Below are 21,927 nucleotides of genomic sequence, written 5' to 3'. Positions count from 1 at the left end.
AGAATGCTAAGTAGACAAACAAGGCAGGCTCTTGAATGCCTTTCTCTATCTTAGCGGTAGGGCTCTGTGGTGGTTTATGGGCTCATGAGTATTGAGGGTCATTCGAGGGGCATGTGCAAGTGTATTTTGAGGCTCGTAGAAAAAGAATGCTGCAGGGGCTGAATGGATATCATAAGGGGCGAAAGCATTGCTTTTTAAATAATCTTCTAAGTGGATTCTATGCCCTCCTTGCCCCAGCACAGATGGTGGTATGTTCAGCTTCTCTAAGCTCTGAATGAAGGAGTCTCAATTAACAGGCCCTTTCTTATCATCAGAGGTGTGTGTTTGTATTGATCCTTTGACAAAGTCATACAGGTTTGAACCATGCATCACCCTGAATACACAAGCTCGCTCTTCTCATTCTAGAAAGCTAGGTCTTTTTGTTGAATTTTACAGGGGAGTATTTCATCATTCTTTTTGTAACGGGGTTAGCAATGTCCATTATTTCATGAGCTAGATCAGGGGTTTTTAGGTCTCGCCTGAGTCATCCTACCCTCTCGTTTTTCTGTTGTAGCTCACCTCCTTCCCTCTCTCCCTCTACTAGCCATTCATTCCCTCTATCTTGTTGTTCTGCTCTCTAGTCCTCACTTTATTCTCATCCTCTTCTATCACACTCCTCTTTCTTTGCCCTCTTCAGCATTATCTCCCATTCCGCTCTTCTTTCGAATTCTCATTGCTGTCTTCCTCCTTCTCCCTAACTCGCTATGTTGTAGCTATTATCAGCTCTACGATTGATCCATTGACCATCTAATTTGCGTTAGTGTGTTATCCATATGATCGTTGTCTCACTGCAGTTCTTTAAGCGCTCTCATTCCTTACAATGTTCGTCACTGTATAAAGCTGTTAAATAATTAATATTTAATTATCCGATGTACAATTTTAGCCTGTTCTGCTTCATGTCTCAGCTACAGGCTCACATATTACTTGCTGGGAACCTCCACTGCGGCTGAGAGATGGTCCAGATATTCGTCCTTTTTTTTAACTGAAAGTAAATAAAAGCAACATTCTTTGGAGGTAGCCTTTTGATTGCTATGTGTTCACTTCAGACCAAGAATGCACTGAATGCAGATGCTACTAACTGCCATTCCTCTACAGAACATCCGGTTGACCACTGCACTGGACTCCCACACTCATTCATTCAGATTGAAAACAAGCATTGGCATAGTCAATAGGTCTCGCCTCTGGGACCTTATGAGTATTTAGTTATGCAGCACAATATCCTTGGTGCAACAACATCAACTGTTGCATGGCTAAACACTTATAAGGTCCCAAAGGTGAGACCTATTGGCTATGCCAATGCTTATTTTTAATGACTTCAAGCATGCAAAAAGTCACACACTAAAAGCATCCTTAGTCTGAATATCTTACAGCCGCATTAAAAAATCTGGGTATGTACATTATCCAAGCAAATATTCCATCAACATCTGCACTGAAATATATAATATACCTCTAAGTTATCTTAATTTCACTGTGATATGACTTAGTCTTATTCTCACAATTCATGCACGTCAGTCATTTTTGATTTGTACACCTTAATGTTCTTGCATTTGTTTAGAAACATTTCCGTCTGTATTTATCCATAATTATTTTTGGGCCATTTTATCTGTATTTATCCATATTTATTTTGTGTATTGCGTCTAAATGAAGGTGTAAAACTGTACATTTCCATATTTATTTAACTGATAGATTCGCACTTATACTTTGATGTTTGTCGTGTTTTAGCTATTTAAGCTGGCAAATATTACATAACGACATCTACTGGTAAATACCAGCATTATACCACAAATGTATATTGGCACATCAGTTATTTAAAGCAATGTCATCCTGTTTTTATAATTTCGCATGCTGTCCATCTGCTCCGCTGTTATGCTATAATTCATGAAAGACCGCACGGAGAGTCACTTAAAAGCAGCACAATTTTCTGTATCTACTAATAAATGGAGACAGAAAAAACATTGTTTTCTGTCTGTATTTATATGTAAAAATCCGTAAAAACAGAAAACAGGGAGCCTTAATTATTAGTTAAAAGTAAAAGAACTATTTAAACGGGCCTTGCCAACTTCAAATAGTGAAAAGTTGATTTCGGATTTATTCAGTGAGGGCTACCAAAGTGGCCCATATATCTGCACACACCATTGCACTGCATATTGTGCCAATATCATAAGGAATCTATTTTGCACCTTACATGCTGCTGTCATGGAACATAAAAGGCACACCTTTTAAAAAAAAAAAAAAAAAAAAAAAAAATTAAAGTGAAAAGAATTCATAACATTTTCTTTGTACATGGGGAATCTGTCCAAGCTCTCACAGTCTTCAAAAATGTGAAATATGGTTTTTAAGAAACTGGATAACCGAATCAGGAGACTGTAAGATGAATATTTCGTATAGGCGACTTTTCTTTTAAAGTTTGTACTTTCCAATTTCGATGCTTTAAGCTAATTTTAGTTAAGTGTTTTAGTATTTATATTTTGTGATATTCCTATGATGCAGTAGCTCTATAAAAAGTATTGGTGGAATTGTACTTGTAATGATTGTGATTAATTACTGCAATGAAATTTATCATCATCTTCGTCCTATTCATTATGACATGCCCCCCCTCCCTGGTACTGGTCTTTGACAGGAAGTTCTGCTGGATGCTAACCTAATAAAGACTACCCAGCGTAAGGTGGGCGGGGTTACAGTTAGCATTTCCTTTTTCGTTTGATGTCCTTAGAAATGGTTACTTTCCTTATTAAGTATTGACTGGGACGAGGACTAGGTGGACTAAGCGCAATGAAGATTACCAGTAAGTAATCGGGCATTAATCTGACATTTTAGCCTGTATTTTGACCATAATTTGTTTAGGAAAAGCAGTCAACTTCTCATTACCTGGAAAAAAAAGTATACTTTGCAAACAGAGAAGTGATTGAAATGCTCTGTGCACCTATCGAGCGGCTTTGGTGTGACACAGTGACCTGCTCATGCTAGTACAGAAGAGATCATGATAACACGTGTATTTGTTGTAACTCCTGATTTACACACGTCTCCATTTCACAGTTCACTAGCATTCCTTTTTATTACTCATTTGACTTTTTATCTTGCAATGGTTTATAGCCTGTGATAGTCAGGCTACACCTGACGTTCCAGAAAACACTGCACCCACTCATTGACTTATGTCCCACTGATATAAACAAGAAGTGATAATGTAGATTTTCCTAATAAGTTATGACGGAAAGTCTTAATTTTATTAAAGACACGGAGGCGAGTATTATGCTAACTTTTCTTGCATTTATTAGAATAGCAGCAAGATAAGCGAAAAACTACACTCCCCAGAAGGCTGTAGGAAAGAACTACTGGCCAATGGGGAGAACAATACCAAAAAACAAACCAATCAGGACAGGCCAACCATATATGGGCTTATCTGACCGCAAGCAGTCCTCTTTTCTTGTGCGAATCATGAAGAAGTCGAAAACAAAGGAACCAAAAATAACAGTAAGTAAACAGTCAATATCCAGGTAAAGAGTTCTTGAATCATAAACACCATGGAGGAAACATCCTGAGGAAACCATGAAGGCAGACAGATGGACGAGGACGTCGAGAACTCCGGTGAGGTAGGACCAGGCTCATGAGGAAGGCGGTGGTAACGCTGGAGTACCTAAGGGGGGGAAAAAAAAACAGAACAAATTAGAGCTGTTGTGGAGGGATAATACTCGCCTCCGTGTCTTTAATAAAATTAAGACTTTCCGTCATAACTTATTAGGAAAATCTACATTTTATGGCAAGACCGGAGGCTCCTATTATGCTAGTTCAAAGCATATCAACAACCAAAGAAGAAGCAGTAGCTACAGGTTTACAATAGAAGGACTTGAAAACATTGTCGTTAGACCAATCTGCTGGCTTAAGGATATCTTCCAGGCGGGAGCCTGACCAAAAGGCTTTAGAAGCCATGGCGCCTCTGGTAGAATGAGCACCAAACACAGAGGTATCAATGCCCGCAAGAGACATGATCCAACGGACCCAACGGGCCAGGGTAGCAGAAGAAACAGGCCGGTGAGGTTTGCGGAAAGAAATGAGCAATTGAGTATGAGAAGAAGTCCTAAAGTCAGCAGATTTCTGCTCATAAGCCTTTAAACAGCGACCCACACATAATTTTGGTTGAGCTGGGAAGTAAGGATAAAACACTGATTGTAAATTTGTCTTTGTGCGTCTCTGCACTTGAAACAACACTCCAGTAGGGGAAAACTGCCTAGAAGAAAGATCTAAAGCCCTAACATCAGAGACACGTTTAATTGAAACTAAACATAACAACATAGTAAGCTTTGCAGATAACATTTTTAGAGACAGAGTAGCGTTGTCAGGCCAATCCATAAACAATTTAAAAACCAAATTAACGTCCCATAAAGAAGAATACTTAGCCAACGGAGGTTTGGAAAATCGGACTCCTCTTAACAAACGACAAACCAGCGGATGAGAGCCCACTGGTTTATTGTCGATGGGCTGATGATTAAGTGAAATGGCTGATCTGTACAGGTTCACCGTGCGATAGGACTTGCCAGCGCTGGCTACCGAGGCCAGAAAATTAACAATGAAAGTCACAGAGGCTGAAAAGGGATCGATAGACCGTTCCAGACACCAGCTTGACCAAAGAGACCAAGCGGAATTGTATGCTCTGGAAGTGCCGGGAGCCCAAGCCCGGCTGATAAAGAGAGAAGCTTCCTGACAAAGGAATTGGTCAGTAGAGAGAGGCCGGAGAGCTTCCAGGCCGAAAGAGTCAGGGACCGATCCAGAATGAGGGAGTGAGGGGAACCTCGAGGATCCAGAAGTAGATCTGTGGAATGAGGAAGCAGGACCAGAAAGTCCACTGCTAGTTCCAGCAGAGAAGGAAACCATATCTGGGATTGCCAAAAGGGCACTACCAGGATTAGAGACGTTTGTTGGCGTCGAATCTGGGAAAGAACCCTGTTGATCATAATGAAGGGAGGAAAAGCGTGATTGAGATGAAGAGACCAATCCTGAAGGAACGCATCGGTCGCTAAAGCTAGCGGATCCGGGCGCCAGCTGTAAAAGCGAGGTAACTGGGAATTGAGGCGGGACGCAAATAGGTCGATGAAGAAAGGGCCCCACTTGAGAGAGAGAGCATGAAACACGGAGGGAAGTAGCCTCCAGTCGCTGGAATCCCGGAGAAACCGAGAGTGCCAATCCGCTACGGAATTGAGATTGCCGGGGAGATACTCGGCTTGGAGGGAGAGATTGTAGAGAAGGCAATAATGCCATAGACTTTTGGCGAGCTCCGCCAGGGGTTTGGATCTTGTGCCACCGAGACGGTTGATGTAACGGACCGCAGAAACATTGTCCATCCTGAGAAGAATCGTACAACTTACCTTGTTCTTTGCGAGGCTGCGGATTGCAAAGGAGCCTGCAAGCATCTCTAAACAGTTGATGTGCAATGACGACTCCTCTAGAGACCATGTACCTCCAGTCGAGATTGGTCCACAACGGGCGCCCCAACCCGCCAGGCTGGCATCGGATTCTAATACAAGATCTGGGGCCGTGGCGAAGATGGTCCTTCCGTTCCACGCATCTAAATGGTCTATCCACCATTGAAGTTCGGAGCAAGAGTCTTGGTCTAGGAGGATAAGATCTGAATAAGCCAGCCCCTGACGCAGATGTCGTATTTTTAAACGCTGAAGGGCTCGATAATGAAGAGGACCCGGGAAGATGGCTTGAATGGAAGCGGAGAGAAGCCCCACGATCCTTGCCAGGGAGCGAAGGGAGATTTGGGGAAGGGAAAGAACCTGAGAAATTTCTGATCGGATATTTGCGATCTTTTCGCAAGGGAGAAAGAGAGATGCCGAGGGAGAATCTACGCGAAACCCCAGGAAATCCACACTTTGGGAGGGAATCAACATGGACTTGTCTGGATTGATAAGAAACCCGAGATCGAGCAGAAGGGATTGGGTCACCTGAAGGTCCCGCAGGAGACCTGATTTGCTCGCGTTCATAAGAAGAATATCGTCCAGATAGATAATCAGACGAATTCCTAAAGCTCGAAGATAAGCCACTACGGGCTTCATGATTTTGGTGAAACACCAAGGAGCCGAAGAAAGTCCGAAGGGGAGCGAACAAAACCGATAAGTTACGTCCAGCCATTGAAACTGGAGGAACTTGGAATGAGAGGGATGGATAGGGACGGACCAACCAATCGCTGACTCGTAGAGTGTCTCGCAGATGAATAATGGTCTCCATTTTGAAATGTCTGTAAACAACAAACTGATTGAAAACTTTGAGGTTGATGACCGGGCGCATCTTTTTGTTCTTTTTGCGAACCAGAAACAATGTGCTTAGAAAACCTGAGGGATCGAATGGGAGTCTTAGAATAGCTCTCTTTGTCAACAGGGAATGAATTTCTTGAGAGATCAGACGCGACACGTTGCGGAAAAAACCAGAGGAGGCAAAGTATCCTGGAAAGGAGGAGCGTAAAACTCTATGAGATAGCCTTGGACAGCACTGAGAACCCAAGGGTCTGAAGTCAAAGTTTGCCATTTGTTTAGAAAGAGCGCTAAACGCCCTCCCACGGGAGGGCCAGAAGACAGGCTTACCTTGTTGGGAGAAAGTGGAGTTGTTGTTATTGCCTCTGTGGCCCCTCTGACCACGTCCCCGGAGGCCACGTTGGGGGTAGAACTGTGGCTTGTACTCTTGATAGCCGGCGTTGGAGGCGCCTCGGGAACCTTGGGAACTGGAAAAGCGGCCGGAAGAGCGGTTCCTACCTCTGCCGGCCCTGCCGAAAACCCGGGGGGCAAAAACTTTTTTGATGGAAAGCTGGGCCTTGTCGAGAGAGGCAAAAGTGGAAACAAATTTAGACAAGTCCTTGACCAAAGAATCACCAAAGAGGAGGCCATCCGCTTTGACCCCGGGGTCCTGAGAAGCCAAGTTGGCTAATTTAGGGTCCAGTTTAATAAGGAGACCTTTACGCCTTTCATGTGTGATGGCGGCATTGGCATTGCCCAATAAACAAAAGGCACGTTGGGCCCAAAGAGAAACTTCCTCGGGATTCAACACCAGCTCTTCTGAGCGCGCTGACTCTGCCAGATCCAGAATGCGGGCAAGGGGGCCCACCATATCCAAGAGTTTGTCCTGACAAGAGGACCATGCTCTGTCTACCCCCTTACGAGGGTCCTTTCCGAACTTAGAAAAGAAGGTGAGGAGCGGTTGATCGATGGTGGGAGTGACCGTAATGTTAGAGGCCAAAGATGGTTTGGGGCACTCGGATTTTAATTTAGCTCTCACTGATTTATCTAGAGGATGTCGCAGCTTTGAAGAAATATACTCTCCCACATGGGGAGTGGGAAACTATTCCGTAGAGTTTGGGTGTCTAATTAAAGCAGCGTGAGCAGACGCGTTCAGCTGAAGAGCGAGGGGGAAATGGGGAAACACGTTTAAAAACGAAGCCGTAACCACGGCGAGCAAGCATGCAAAACGCTTGAGGAACGAAGCGGAAACCAGGTGAAAATACACATGTAAATATGGCTAAACAATTGCGCACAACAGAATATTAAATGGAGAAATAAAATAATCGACTTATCTGACTGCAAGCAGCAAGAAAAGAGGACTGCTTGCGGTCAGATAAGCCCATATATGGTTGGCCTGTCCTGATTGGTTTGTTTTTTGGTATTGTTCTCCCCATTGGCCAGTAGTTCTTTCCTACAGCCTTCTGGGGAGTGTAGTTTTTCGCTTATCTTGCTGCTATTCTAATAAATGCAAGAAAAGTTAGCATAATAGGAGCCTCCGGTCTTGCCATAAAATTGAGGTGTGTGTATGTATGTATGTATGTATATATATATATATATATTATATTTCTTCCTTTTTTCTTTTCTTTAATTATGTTTTTGTATTTATTGATGCTTTTATGATTCTGTGAATCGAATAAAGATGCTTTGATGATGATGACAATTGAGGCCAGATCGTGCAATACTGTTGAGAACTATAATGTGTACAGTGCAACTGTCTGTCAGCTGAAATGTGCTTAATGTTATTAGTCATTGACCTGATGCTACACAGCAATGTTAGTTTAGTAACCTGGCTAGCTGTACATGGCATGGCAAGCTGAGACTTTGAAAAATAGTTCATGAAAGTCATTTACCAATGCAAGTTACTACTATAACCTCCATGTGAGAAGCTTAAAGTCTAATATGGAGAAGATCCGTACTAAGAGTGTGAAAATTGTCTTATTAGAGTCTTATCAAAATTTTCATAGCTAGGCTCCTGTCCAACAACTTCATTGTTGCGGGTTGCTAAATGTTTGCTAATAATACTGGTGAAGAATCCCCCTGCATTATCGTAGGAGAATCGCCAGCAGCTTTGCAAGTCACCAGAAAAGCGACAGTGTCTAAAACATGAACCTCAGAAAAGCCTGGAAACTGAAATGACGCTTACTGGACGTTCTTTAATTTTTAAAGTTCAGGGTAGCTGCGTGAATAAAAGAAAAATTGAAAAGTAACTGAATCTCACTGTTGTATTTATGCACTGGAGTGAGTAGTTAAGGGTTTTGTGCTATATTGTCGCACTGCCTATTTATGAGTGAATTGGTGGTCACTTGTTCCTTTCGGAGCATTAGAGTGTCTGCGATAAAGAACTGTACTGTTGATCACGCCAAGGAAGCGTGCTCCTGCATTAACCTAACCATCATCAAAATGTATTTTAGGTGTTTACTTGGAAAAACTTGTGTGACTTGACTTTCCAGTAAAGTGCAGTGTAACTTGTTGCCTAACCTCTGAAATAGCATCACAATAGAAGGTGTCCACTGACTAAAAATGTAAATGAAACTCTTCAGTGATCAAATGTGTTTCGCGCCACTCCTCATTGATTAAATGTATTGTGTGCCAGTACTTTGGGGTTAGCTTTCTTTTTTCACAACAGATTTTATTGTTGACAGACAAAAGCAAGCCAAGTTCGTCTAGGACATAAGGATACATAGGACAGAATCAGTGAAGAATACGCATTATAAACAAAGAACAAAAGTGTCACATGATGTACGCAACTAATATTTGAAATTGGCTCCAGTCGCGATAGAATAGTATATGTACAATAGGTCCCAGTGTGCGTACCCAACATTAAATCAACATGGCAGATAATCAATACTTCGTGCCGGGGGACAGTTCAAGGTAAAGACCGAGATAGTTGGCCCATCGCTTCCATATTCTCGGGTGTTTCTGGGGGCATCCGCGTTCTTTGGAAATTGGAATTTCTAGCCCCATGGAGAAATCAAGGCCACGCTTCCATGTCCCAACTGAGGGCAGAGAAGCCGCCTTCCACGCCCTGGCAATGTCGCACTTAGCAGGGGGTAAGCCCCAAGAAAAGCGAGTGCCTTTTGTATCTATTACCGCCAATCTCCTCGGTAATGTGGAGCATGGTTAGGCGCGGAGACCGTGGGATGTCACATCCCAGGACCTCTGAAAGGCAAGCCAGCACCCCGCGCCAGAAGTGCGACAGGGCAGTACAGTCCCAAACAGCGCAGGCACGAGGGAGATGCGATTATCCCAGTGACTTTGGGGTGAGTTTGCCAGTGAATAACCTTAGACACACGGTCTCATAAAACCTCACTAGCAGGTGTGCAGCGAAGAAAAAAGGCTGGATCTACAGCCATTCAAAATGGCGGCCATATCAATGTTCTTATAATTGGCCATTTCAACATGACTCTTTCCTCACTTAAATCATGAAAAATGGGCAGGATTCAATCAATGGTACCAGCCAGAAAGTAGGTGCTTTACACTCTAGACAGATTTCAACCCACGGACTGTCTCTTTGCGATACCTGATAAAATAAAAAGTCAATTTCAGTCACCACCACTGGTTCACAATACTATATGCTTGCAATTTGTAGACCAGTTATGGACAAAAAGCCCCCATCTCATGAAGTCACGATATCCTCGACATCATTGTTTTTTACTTGAAGGAGTCTTATCCAGAAAGGGAGGCTTTCCACTGAAGAAATTGCTGATAAAACTCTGTTTTTGCCTCTCCCTTATTTCCTCCCGCTCATGAAGACACACCACAGCGTACTTTGGTTGTCAAACTTTCCACGATCTATCGAAAAGCAGTGCTTATTCTTGATATCTATCCAGATTTTTTTTTAAAGAGACAAGCTTTCCGAGGCACCAAAATATTCTCACCCTAAGCCGCACAGCCTAAGCCAATGGGTAAAATAGACGTCCAGAAAGAGGCAGGGTATTTGCTTGCACTTTAGGTAGGCTCTGAGACCTCTCCTACATGGTTAGTCTGTTTAACACACCTGTTCTGGAGTGCATAAAGCCCAGAAGCAAGTCCACTGAAGCCCACCACTAGCATAACTGTTACGTTTATATCGGTAGAACATATTGGCCAACGTGAACGGGAAGCTGATGAGCCCAATTTGCCACGCACTATTAACTTCAGTGTCTGTCGTGGGCAGGATTCATCATTGCAGGGGCAAACTCTGTGTCAATTGATGGGGAGGGGTTTTGTTGGGTTTATTTACCCCATTAGATTTGGGTGTTAGAAGAATGAAGGAGGATGATGCACATCGAAAGGTTCCACCGTCTCCAGGTAAACTGATTTTAATTTACTCTATCTCAACTCAGCTCTACCACTTTGCTCGTCGGATCTCACATGGCATGCTGCCCATCACTGTCTTGGCCTAACTCCAGTCGTGCTACAGCCTAGGATATCATTTTTCCCTGGAGATCAATTCAACCGCAACTCTTCTGCTGTGTTTGACTGTAGATAAATAGATAAATAGAGTTCTGTCTCTGTACACCACTCTAAACCCAGCTCTGCTATAGCCTTTCTCTGAAGTATCTCCAGGCAGCATGATGCTTTCCCACCTGCCTCCCTTGTTTGCACCAAATAATTACTGTAAAAGGTATACAATATCCTCTCTAAACCAGATGTTATTAGGAAAACTGCTTAACATTTTTTTGTCTAACTTAATAGTCACCTTTGGGAAAAACACTTGCCTTATTCTCTCCTACATAACTATCTGCTCGCCTTCTTAGTACTTACCTGCTGGCAGCATCTGCATCAACCAACATCACACATAGTTATGAAGCAACCCTGGTTTGGAGGAATAACTAGTTATTCTTTGACCACTCTCATTACCCAAACCCAACACCACAACCCCTCAAAGCATACATTGGAAACAGCCGATAAAACATACACATAATGCACCTCTGATATTCCATATATTTTTATTTCCTTGGGCATAAATGAGTATTTTGTATGACACGACATACACACCATTGTTCTGGTTTCTTCTACAAATGAGCATGCTGTAACTGCACGTTAGACACGCCTTTCACAATTGTGTGTTCAGTATGGCACCATACTTTATGTATTATGCAAAGCGCTGTTAAATCAACAGCAATGTCATGAACCACATAAGCATACACTTTGGAACTACACACAAGAAAATATACATATATGTACTATGCTCTTGCACAGACAACATCTCAATATTTGGACCTGGCTTGTGATGAATATATAAAAATCACTGTCTTTGGTTGCGCAATGGCCAACCACTCCGTTCTAAGCAAAAACAAAAAGCTGTTTGATGCACCCATCCATACACATAACATACAGCAATCTTTCTAGATCAGCATTAGTTTACTTTTGATCTAACTCACACAAACAGTTTCAAAATGAAACCATGAGCAAACTCTAAACTAACTATCCACAATCAAATAAACTGCACTAGATATTAGAGGCTCATCTAATTTCGACGAAAGGGCATCCAAATGGAAAAAAGTTCCAAATTTGCCATATCAATTGTTCAAAAGTGTCATACAAATTTCAATTACATAACGGATCACATTTGTAGCCACATGCTGCAAATCTTAGTCCCCCCAAAATCTGCTGTCTGGGAGTATTTTGCGAGTTTCCATTGGTGGGAGATGCTGCTGAAAAGGAAATCCTTCTCTTAGTAATTGACAGAAGTCCATGTAGTGCACTAACCATTCACCCCTAAATCGACGAATTTCAGGCCTCCACATGATTATTTTCCTTCTTTTCCAGGCACTTTATCTACTGTGGTTTACGGAGGCCCAAGGACACGGACAATAGACGTGGCAAGATCCCTTTCAAAGAAGCAATCTAATCGGGACCGGCTGACCCAGTTATGGCTCTCAGCATTGAAACGGAGACCTGGCCTTACCGCTACCTGCGAGCCCTCTCTGGCGTGGCTGCACACATCTCCGCTCTGGCCTTGACCATCTCTGTGGGTGTGGTGGCCAGGCCAGGATCAAGTGAGTAAAGAAGCAGCATGACTCATTATAAATACATTTATTGTTCCACTTTTGAAAACTCAAAATAGGTTATTTAATTTAATTTATTGTTACAGTATTTTTAAATTCAAAATAGGTTATTTATTATTATTATGGAAGACAGCCTAATTATTATTTTATAATTAAATAAGAGTGAATATGTACTATTCATTTATTTTTTAACATTCTTTTATAGTTATTTATATTTAATAATTTAATTTAACATTATTTCCTATGGTGTATTATTTTAAGTCCCTACCTCTATTATTTTCAATGGGAAGGTGTTGAATACCAGTGGTTGTCCATTTGTAGTGCTGGACTCACTACAAAAGTGTAAGTTACTGCAAAAGTGCAGTTTGAGAATACCAAAAAGTAGTAAACTTGATGAAAATTATAAATGTATTCAAAAGGGCAGTTTGTGAATCAGGCCGTAGGTGTGATGTTCAGCCCTAGATGGGTTTTTACCTGTGGTTGCTAAGTCTATGCCCGGCACTAGGATCTAAAATAGACTGGTAATTTACCAAAGATTGTGTGGACACTCGTGCTACACTGCTCAATTTTGAAATGCACCCTCGGGCTTTTATAATAACGCTGCTCCATGCAAGTACCTGCTCAGAATCCTAGGGAATAAAACCTGTAGTTTCTAAATATACTGCACCATGATGACTTTGTAACTAACAACCAGGTTTCTTGCCTAATGTAATAGGCTACTGTTGAGATTCAAGGTGCTTACTGAAAGATAAGAGGAACCCCTTCACATCCAAAGGTATAGGGTACTATACAATTGTATCACAAAAACAGTTTCCTTTGGTAAATATTATATCCTGTATGCACTATATGTTTTGTGTATTCCATTCATTCCCAGTTTCTCTCATTCACTTATACACTATACATACATGGGAAGTGAGACCATATATCGCCTACAGATAATCGTGACAACTTAAGTTGTAAAAAAGTACAAATCAATTCATTGGTTAAAAACTCACTAGAGTACACAATTTAAAAAACGCCTGACATAATGCATAGTATTGTTGGTGTCCTACACTCGATTGTGAAAAACACTTTTGTAAATATTAGTTACACATTGAAAAACAACAGTCAAGTTAAAAAATAGAGTGCATACCATAGACAAAAACACTGTGTCATTAACACATCCATGATAGAACAATTTTTCCGGCTGGTGCCTGGTACTTTTCTATTTGTTAAATACTCGTTGGCCACAGCCACTTCACGGATTGTGTTATTCACAACAAGGCGTCGACGCGTTTCGATGGATTCTTATAACACCATCTTTAGCAAGACAAAGATTTGGACTTTCATAGAAATCAGATTAACACTTGATCTGTTAAAAACCTGTGTAATAAAGCACAAATATCAATCAGCAACGTCGGGAAATATCATAATTTAAATCATCATAATATTAAAAAAGACCCATCTACATAGTATCTTTTATAGGGCATTTGATAACACTGTTTTTATGTCTTATAGTCAGAAATTCATAAACATTTCAAAATATCCTTATTAAAAAACATCCTGAGTCCCCGAGCAATACTGCACATCCTAGAAAAGATATTTGCCCATGATCTTTAGACGTTTGCTTAATAAACAGTGTACACCTCACAATCCCAAATGATTATCACTAGGTATATATGTCAGTCTTCCCTCCATTTATACTCGCAAACCCACGTATTCATGTTTCTCTTAGACTCACACATGCATTACTTCCCCAGATGGCACGTGGCCCGCTCTCTCAATCTCATTGGATAGTTTCTTTGAGCAAACCTCCCCTCTCGATGGCAATGGTGATCGCTCCAGTTGCCCTAAGCATATACTTCGCGGGTTTTTGGGTCGTTACCTCCTGCTTCCTATCCAGATTGTAGTTCAATCAATCTATTAAAATAATTTACAATCCAGTTGTTATCATTATTGGAATTATTTCTAGTCTAGTTGTAGTCGAGAAGATCTTTAAAACATAAACATCGCTAAGTTTGAGCGTTTAAGTCTCACCTTCAACTTATCTAAAGAAGGTTAGGAAGATATTTTCGCGCTACTTGGTCTGTCCCTAAGGGCGTTTAAAAATCTGGTCTGGTTTACAGCTCTGTAAAACATATGGTATATGGCTAACTAGTTCGCATTCTCTCCAGAGTAGCACGCAAACAAGAGCATAGTTCTCACAACTACCTGATGAAAGGGGCAGTGATTGCCTTCTCAATTTTAGGCAGGAAGGTGTCTTCGCACTACTTTATCTGCCACCCAGGGTGTGTTTAAAAATTCTGGCCCATTTGATGGCTCTGTAAGAAACATGATAGATGGCTAAGTAGCTCACATCCTCTCAATGGGAATTTTTTGAATAGTACACAACAAAGAGTAAGGTTCTAGCGTTTACCTGATAGAAGGAGGACGTGGTTGCCTTCTTAAAATTAAGCTTTAATTATAGATTCCACTTTTACCTTCTTAAAATATCAGAGTTCAAGTTCCCCTGTAATAATTAGGGTCTGAAAAATAAATGAGAATAGTACAATCCTTTTACAAGCTCCTTATGGGACTCTCTGATGTTATAATTGGTTGCCCTTTTTCCCTTTAAGTGGGTAAACTACCCTTAATAACACTTTCTCATACTGTAGTTAGTTTCCCACATATCAAATATTATTTGACACCTCAGAAATTAAATTGTATTTATCCTTATTGGACCCCTATACTTGATAATAAAGGTAAGTATAAACGGGTCCCCCCTGCCATGTGCTAATACTAAGGCTGTCCCGGTATATCTGTTACTCGTGGTAAATATCACCAATGCGGTACCGCTACTCTCAGTAAGGAGATTTAGGCAATCCCTCTAACAACAGACTCTGCCTCTATCTAGACTCCTCTACAATATGTCTCGCTATTACTAGGGATATTTGCAGCACAATCTCCATAAGCTCGCTGTGTCGATGTTACTATTAAACTCCTTCCACCATGCAGTAAAAGAGTTATTTTCTCTGTGCAATAACGCCAAAACATATAGTGCATACAGGGTATAATATTTTCCAAAGAAAACTGTTTTTGAGATTCAAGGTGTGTCACCGATTAAGTGTAGTGCTCAGCACTAAGGTTGACAACTATCACATGTAGGTACTGCTCAGTCAGCAAAATGTGCTGTACAAGACTTCTCCTGTCTTAAGAAACAGCAGAACTCCTACCTTTTTAAGCTTCCCTCCACATATTAAAAAATAACTTGAAGATGTCTTACATATGTGCTCATTATTGTACATTCGATTATACTACAGTTGGTTGTGTTAGGTGACATACATTTCTCTACAGTTTCAACAATAATTTTACAGGAAAAATAGAAATACACATAGATGAAGTCAATCAAAGTAAATCTATTGTAACCTCTTGATTTGTATGATTTTCTTACAAAATTGAAAGGCTAACATGAATAATGTTTATAATTGAAAAAGGCGAAAAAGAGTGACTTATAAGTGAATATAAGTGATCTAAGGGTAACGAGGTGTTTTGAGTGAAAATAATATATACAGAACCAACAGTAGTATAATCTTTAGACGCCCAGGTTCTGAGGGATAAGGGGTCACCCCATTATATTGTATGCATTATTGTACATTAAGCATGTTGCACCAGGTAAATTCCTTCTTGCACAAAGCATACTGCTTTGCATTATGAAGAGCTGTTCTCTTGTCTGAGTTGCTTGTTATTTTGTAAACTTTATAATAGTGCTTCAATGAAATGATCTTGACTGTGGCAAGTATTGTAGGGGATTGCAAAGTTGCAAACTTTTTTCTTGCCAACGTACTATATCTCGGAATAATACGCCCCTCTTATTCCCCGCTGTCGGACTTTATTTGCAAGTGTAATTTGATGTACGTTTACCCTGTTAGACATTTGTGTGGAAATGCTATGCCAAGTATGGAGTCACATCCAAAACCCTTGCAGGATTTAATATCTGCTAGAAAAAACCCTTCTTGAGCATAGTTGAAGAGAAAGCAAGAAACTACGAACACAGTGTGCAAGTCAATAATTGGGAGCTACGTGAAATGTCACTGGCATAATAAAATCTTTCTACAGCCCTGGCAATGGTTCTGTTAAGAGAGTTTCTACAGAACCAGTCAGTGTAATTTGAACCTCAGTTATGTCCCATAGTACATGTTCAGTTCCAATTAGTGACTCCAGCCTCAGCTGGCTCCAGAGAGAGCACCAGAATGGTTCTGAAGTGGAAGACACTGCCTGGAAATAGGGACTCAAAGTGAATAGTTGTGGCAGCTAATTATTGTAAAGCAGTTTTATCACTAGTCCTAGAAACAGAGGTTTGGGATGGGACCAAGGATTTGAGCTTGAGACCTCCCCACTATGATTTGCCCATTAATAAGAAACGTCCACAGCTTTTCAGTACATAGAAGATGATTATGTTTGTCTACAATGTGCAAGTCTCCCCTCCTCCACTCTACTGTGTCACCCTTGCATGTAGTAGAGACATATTTCTATCTAGTAAAGGCAGGCGACTTGGAGCCCAAATTAAGAATACAGCGTGGCATCGCTTTAGAAGGTTTCTATACCAAGGTGGTCCACAAATTAGTTCAGGAGGGTAGTAGTGTAACTGGCACTAGTTTTATTGAAACTCAGCACAGAGTATGTGTGGTTGGTTTAAAGTCTGAGGGTATGCAGCCACATGTATGAGGAGACTGCACAGCAACTGATCTAGACATCACACTCATGAATGATCATTTTCATGTTTTTTTAACAGGTCTTTTCTCCTGGCATCCATTTCTGATGTCTATGGCTGTGAGTAAACAACATTATGGAGATCCTGACGCTTTTTTTGTCTAATAGAAATTAAAGACTGTACTTTTACTGTCCTGATTTGTGTTCTGTGCAGTGTAATGGTATCAAGGCCCTGCTCTTTGTGTCTATCGAATATATTTCCATGCTTGTGTTCAATTTTGAAATAAGCCCCTGTTTCTCTTTTTAACCATAACTGTTTGTCTTTCTCGTTCGCCTTTTCTGGTCTTTTCACCTTTCTATTTGAGATTCCTTCACTCTTCCTTATCTTTTTGTCGTAGTTTGGTTTCAGGAGGTATCCTCTATTTTATAATTGTGATAGTGGAATGTGAGTTCAATATTAAGATTTTTCTTTTTACTTTGCGTAGCTTTTGTAAACCATGTATTACAGATTTGCTTATAAGGTGGCAAGGAGCACCAGAGGTCATAGGTAATATGCTAGCTTACGGGTAAGTTACTTTCACGAGGACCTAAATATGTTAGAATCAAACTGAATAACACTGCAATCCTATATTTGTTGTTTCTTTTTAATGTGTTGAATGGTGTGAAATGTCAGCTCCTGGGCTCTCCAGCCATGTTGTTGTTATTACAAACTAGAGTATATTTCTTCTTAGCATCTCTAAAGTCACCTCACTGGTCAGTAGATTAATTAGCTGATTAGTGCAGGTAAAAGTAAAGAGGAAAGTATTTCTTTTTAACCTTTTTCTGAAAAACTGTGTGGTTACATAGGCCCAAGTTAATTTTATTTTCTGGTTGCCGTGCTCCTCTGAGAGCATGTTCACAACTAAGTAGTGTGCAGGCATGCTTGGCAGAGTGTAATGCATGTATTTATTGGTGTGAGAAATTCAGAATGCAGTCAGTGGGCATCTGGGGACTAATTATGACCCTCCTCTGGGTCACCTCCTCGCCCCATTCTAGGGACACCAGAGCCATAGGGCAGAAGAAGTCCTACCCATCGACCTGATTAACCCTGCTTACCTCTCCAGTGTACTGATTTGAGGAAATCATCCTGTCCAATGCCATAGTCTGGCTGGCACCAGTATCTGTCCGAGCCGTGACAGGGATCCTGTTTACTGTGATGTGGTGGAAATGACGACTCCCACCTTCAGTGATCACCAGCTTACCCTCTGATTTTAGCTCATAACTAAGGGAGACTAGAGCATGCCGCTCGTAGTCGGGAACTGTGAACTGTGGACGCTGGCAAACGCTGAGGACACCACGGAGGAGTGACCGAAATCCCCTTTTTAATTGCAGTTTTTACTGGAGCTTTTTAAAAGGACTGGAAGAAGTGCTCCCCTAGCGCAACATACTCTGGAACTACATATCCGTCCCGGGACTGCGAGGCCCAGGCTGCCCTGCAACGCAAATCCACAGCGCACCTGGTGCCTCTTCCCGGCCCCTCCCTCTCAGGTGATATATCTGACATTGAATCCCGCGTACGCGGGACGCGAGCGGGACTCAGACCAGGGCTAAGCCCGGGCAAAGGGCGGGCCGTCTGAGGCCGTCTGAGGCCGTCCGAGGACGGGCCGGGCCACCCCCCTAACTTTGTCTGAGCCGTGCTAATTGTGTACCTCCAATTCAGAAGTTATTACGGTATTATACTGTTATTGTTGACCATTTATCTAGGGTTCCCATCCACTACGGTCTTTGAAAATGTCTACATGCCCTGGGAAATCCAGCACCCTAGCGGTAAACACCTCTAAAGGCGTGGTTACAGGTACTATTGATCATTTCTTTAAACGTGTGACCACTGTTTTGGAAAAGGAGATTGCGGACACAGAGAAGAGACTCTCATTAGACCTGCTAACGGGCAAACGATCTTCTTTGGGGAGAATCGGGAATGTTCTTTCCCCTGGGGTGGTAGCAAAGGAGATAAATGTACCTGGTGCTTTCTCCATGTTTGAACGGGAGGAATTGAACACTGAAATTAATCGCTCTCCTGCGATTGTTAACCCTGTTCATACACTGAGTTCAACCATTTCTGGGCTATCTGACTCGCCAAACTTGGACATATCGTCCCCATCGAGTGTAGGCCCCTCTGACCCCGGGCCTAACGCAAGAAAGAGGCGAGGCTCATCTAGGACAAAAAAGGAGAAAGCAAAATCGCAATCTAAAAAGCTAACATCCTTCGAGTCCACGGAAATGACCAATCCACCTGCAACCACCACTATCACTGGGTTCGCATCTGGTCAGGATATCGTGGGCGAACTACTTAATAAAATTGAGATCATGTTTAAGTCCCTATTACTTCCTCTCTTAGAGAGGACTAGATTAATGACCCTGCACCTTGATAACCTGGGCAAAAAACAGCAAGAGAATAGCATAGCTCTAACCGAACTAGCTAGAGTGCAGACAAAAAACATCTCGTCTGACTCAGAGGTTTCTCCCATCAGGCCCTTACAACAACCATCAACTAGTGGTATCGTGGCAAACAGGCATAACGTTTTGGGTAAAAAATCCCTGGGAAAGTCAGCTAAAGACATCAAAGGCAAAGGTCCCACTAATCCCTGTGGTAATGAATCAGGAAGACAAACAGAGAGGGCTGATACCACTAAAACCGATGAATTAGGAAATGTTAAAAAAGTAGCAGGGAATAAAACCCTTACGACTACTAATAACATCCCTCTAAAAAATAGACAAGAGAAGGTAAATGGTGAGGATCCCAATCAGCCACCCTCCACCCCCCGAGTAGAAGAGTGGATTTACCCCCAGAATCAGCACCATATACTATCATAATGACGGGAGTACCACAACTCCCAGAGGGAACAAGGGAGGATTATTACGCCCTAAGAAACAAAACAATATATTGGTTAAAACAAAACAGACCCCTACCAGCGCACATAAACGGAGAAATTTTAATGGTAAGACGCACGTCTTGGGTGGGTTCAAGACCAAAAGACAGGAAGAGGGATGTCATAATCATAAATTTTAGGGATCACAGAGCCGTCAGATATGTTGGTGACTGGTATGAAGCTAGAGGGGGGGGACGGCATTCTTACCCATTATGTTAACTATTTTTACCCACAAGAATTGATCTCTCACCTAAAACCGAATTCCGTAAAAGACCATTTTGTAGGCGGGAAGGAACCCAATTATCAACTTTTTTTCTCTCATCCTTGTAATTATATTCCTAACCCACCTCTTTTTAGGGGTCCACAGAACAATGCCCATTATTATCAAAGGCCCCTTGCACCACCTCATAAAGTGAACCTTCACCCCTACCAGGAATATAGCGTGCCTACCTCTAATTATTTTCTTCCACTTTACGATCTGGAAAGCGTTGATTGACTTATTGATGTTGAGTCTTCGACCCAAAAATCCACTTTTCCAGTACCTGTCACGCCCAAAGAGATAGCCAAATTAAGTGTCGATACAGATAGGCAAGAATTGGAAAAAGGCAACTATTTACAATCTCCTATTTTGCCCTTTATTGGAGGAGCCGATATAATGGCCTACGGCAATAGTTCCCGCAGCGGATCTTTAGAACCGGGAAATTGTTCCTTGGAAATCCGGGAGATTTTTCCCGTAGAAGAAATAGTTAGTGTTAAAAACATTAGCGATTTCAGTAAGGACGCCCTAACACTACAAATTATGTCCTGGAATATAGCGGGTCTACGTTCGAAAATAATGGACGGAAGTGCAATGGACTTTCTGCAGGACTACCATGTTATAGCCTTGCAGGAGACGTGGACCACTAATGAATTGCACATGATAGGGTATAAAACATATTTCTCTCCAGCAGTTGCAGGCTCATATGGTAGGGCCAAGGGAGGCCTAACGCTATATATAAAAAATACCATACCAGGATTAGAAGTCAAGGAACTTAGCCTACAGCCTAACTATCAGATCCTGAGGTTATTGTTCCCAAAGAAAAACACGATCTTCCTGGTTAATACCTATGATAATCTGCCCGATTCCGAGAGAATAAACACTCTTGGGGTCCTTCGGAACAAACTTTCCTCCCTCCAAAAGAAAATACAAGGCTCAAACGCCCCAACTATTGTTTGGGGAGGTGATTTTAACCATCACCCCTGTGCCGTGGAAAATACTAATATCTGCGGCATAGTGGATGAAACAGAAACTCACATCACCCATTTTAGTCATTCCAGGGTAGGGGATTTTTTAAATGACCTACTTTCAGAACTAGGATTAGTCATTTTAAATAAAACGGATATTAGTACCGGACAATTACAGCCAACTTATGTGGGCAGGGGATGGGAGTCAACCATTGATTACATATTGGTTTCAGCCGCCTCTGTGAGTAAAGCGCAGGAATTTAGATTAGTCGCTAACACACTAAGTGACCACGTTGCTTTGGCCTTCGATTTAGTGATGGACTTGGGAAAATTAACCCCCCAACTGCTGATGACTGCACTTGCACAAAATAATTTAACCCTAACTAAAATTAATGGCTATGCCATAGGCTGGGGCAAGATAGAGCCAGCAGATTTGACAAAGAAGGTGGTACTCGCGGTATTTCCCGCCGTAATGAAGTGCCTAGAGGAGGAGATAGATGAGGAGGAAGTCCTGGAAAACTTCAGTAAAATCTTGGTCAAAGTAAACGAGTGCCTAAAACATAAGAAGAAAGGGAGCAAGGGTGGGAAGAAAGGATGGTTTAATAGAGACTGTACCCTGGCCCATAAAGCTCTAAAAAAAGCCCTGACGAACTCTGTCAGAGACAAAGAGGAGATCCGTTCCCTAAGAAGGTCATATAGACTAGCCTGTAAAATAAGACAACAGGAAATTTAAAAAAAAACTTTGGGATCAATTATATGAGTCCGCCAGGAATAAAAATAGCGCAGAGTTTTGGAAGGTAGTGAAAACACCCTTTCTGGCAAATC

The 21,927-nt window shown here is 41.7% G+C and overlaps 1 protein-coding gene across 5 annotated transcripts in view; it reads left to right on the top strand.

The window, feature by feature from the left end:
* Positions 1 to 21,927, top strand: part of CYB561D2 (cytochrome b561 family member D2) — a 49,673-nt gene that overhangs the window by 6,003 nt on the left and 21,743 nt on the right. For 2 of the 5 annotated variants that reach the window (XM_085625162.1, XM_085625161.1), the window contains exons 2-4: positions 945 to 1,053; positions 12,063 to 12,292; positions 17,052 to 17,089. In XM_085625162.1, coding sequence (XP_085481288.1) covers positions 12,166 to 12,292; positions 17,052 to 17,089 — 165 coding nt within the window. In that variant the 5' untranslated portion in view covers positions 945 to 1,053; positions 12,063 to 12,165. The remainder of the gene's footprint in view (positions 1 to 944; positions 1,054 to 12,062; positions 12,293 to 17,051; positions 17,090 to 21,927) is intronic. The other 3 variants (XM_085625165.1, XM_085625164.1, XM_085625163.1) reach the window with 2 other exon arrangements.

The sequence above is a fragment of the Triturus cristatus genome, chromosome 9, assembly GCF_964204655.1.
Source record: "Triturus cristatus chromosome 9, aTriCri1.1, whole genome shotgun sequence".
Taxonomy (NCBI): Eukaryota; Metazoa; Chordata; class Amphibia; order Caudata; family Salamandridae; genus Triturus; species Triturus cristatus.
Note: the sequence above shows the minus strand (reverse complement) of the source record. Positions and strands in the feature narration are given on the sequence as shown.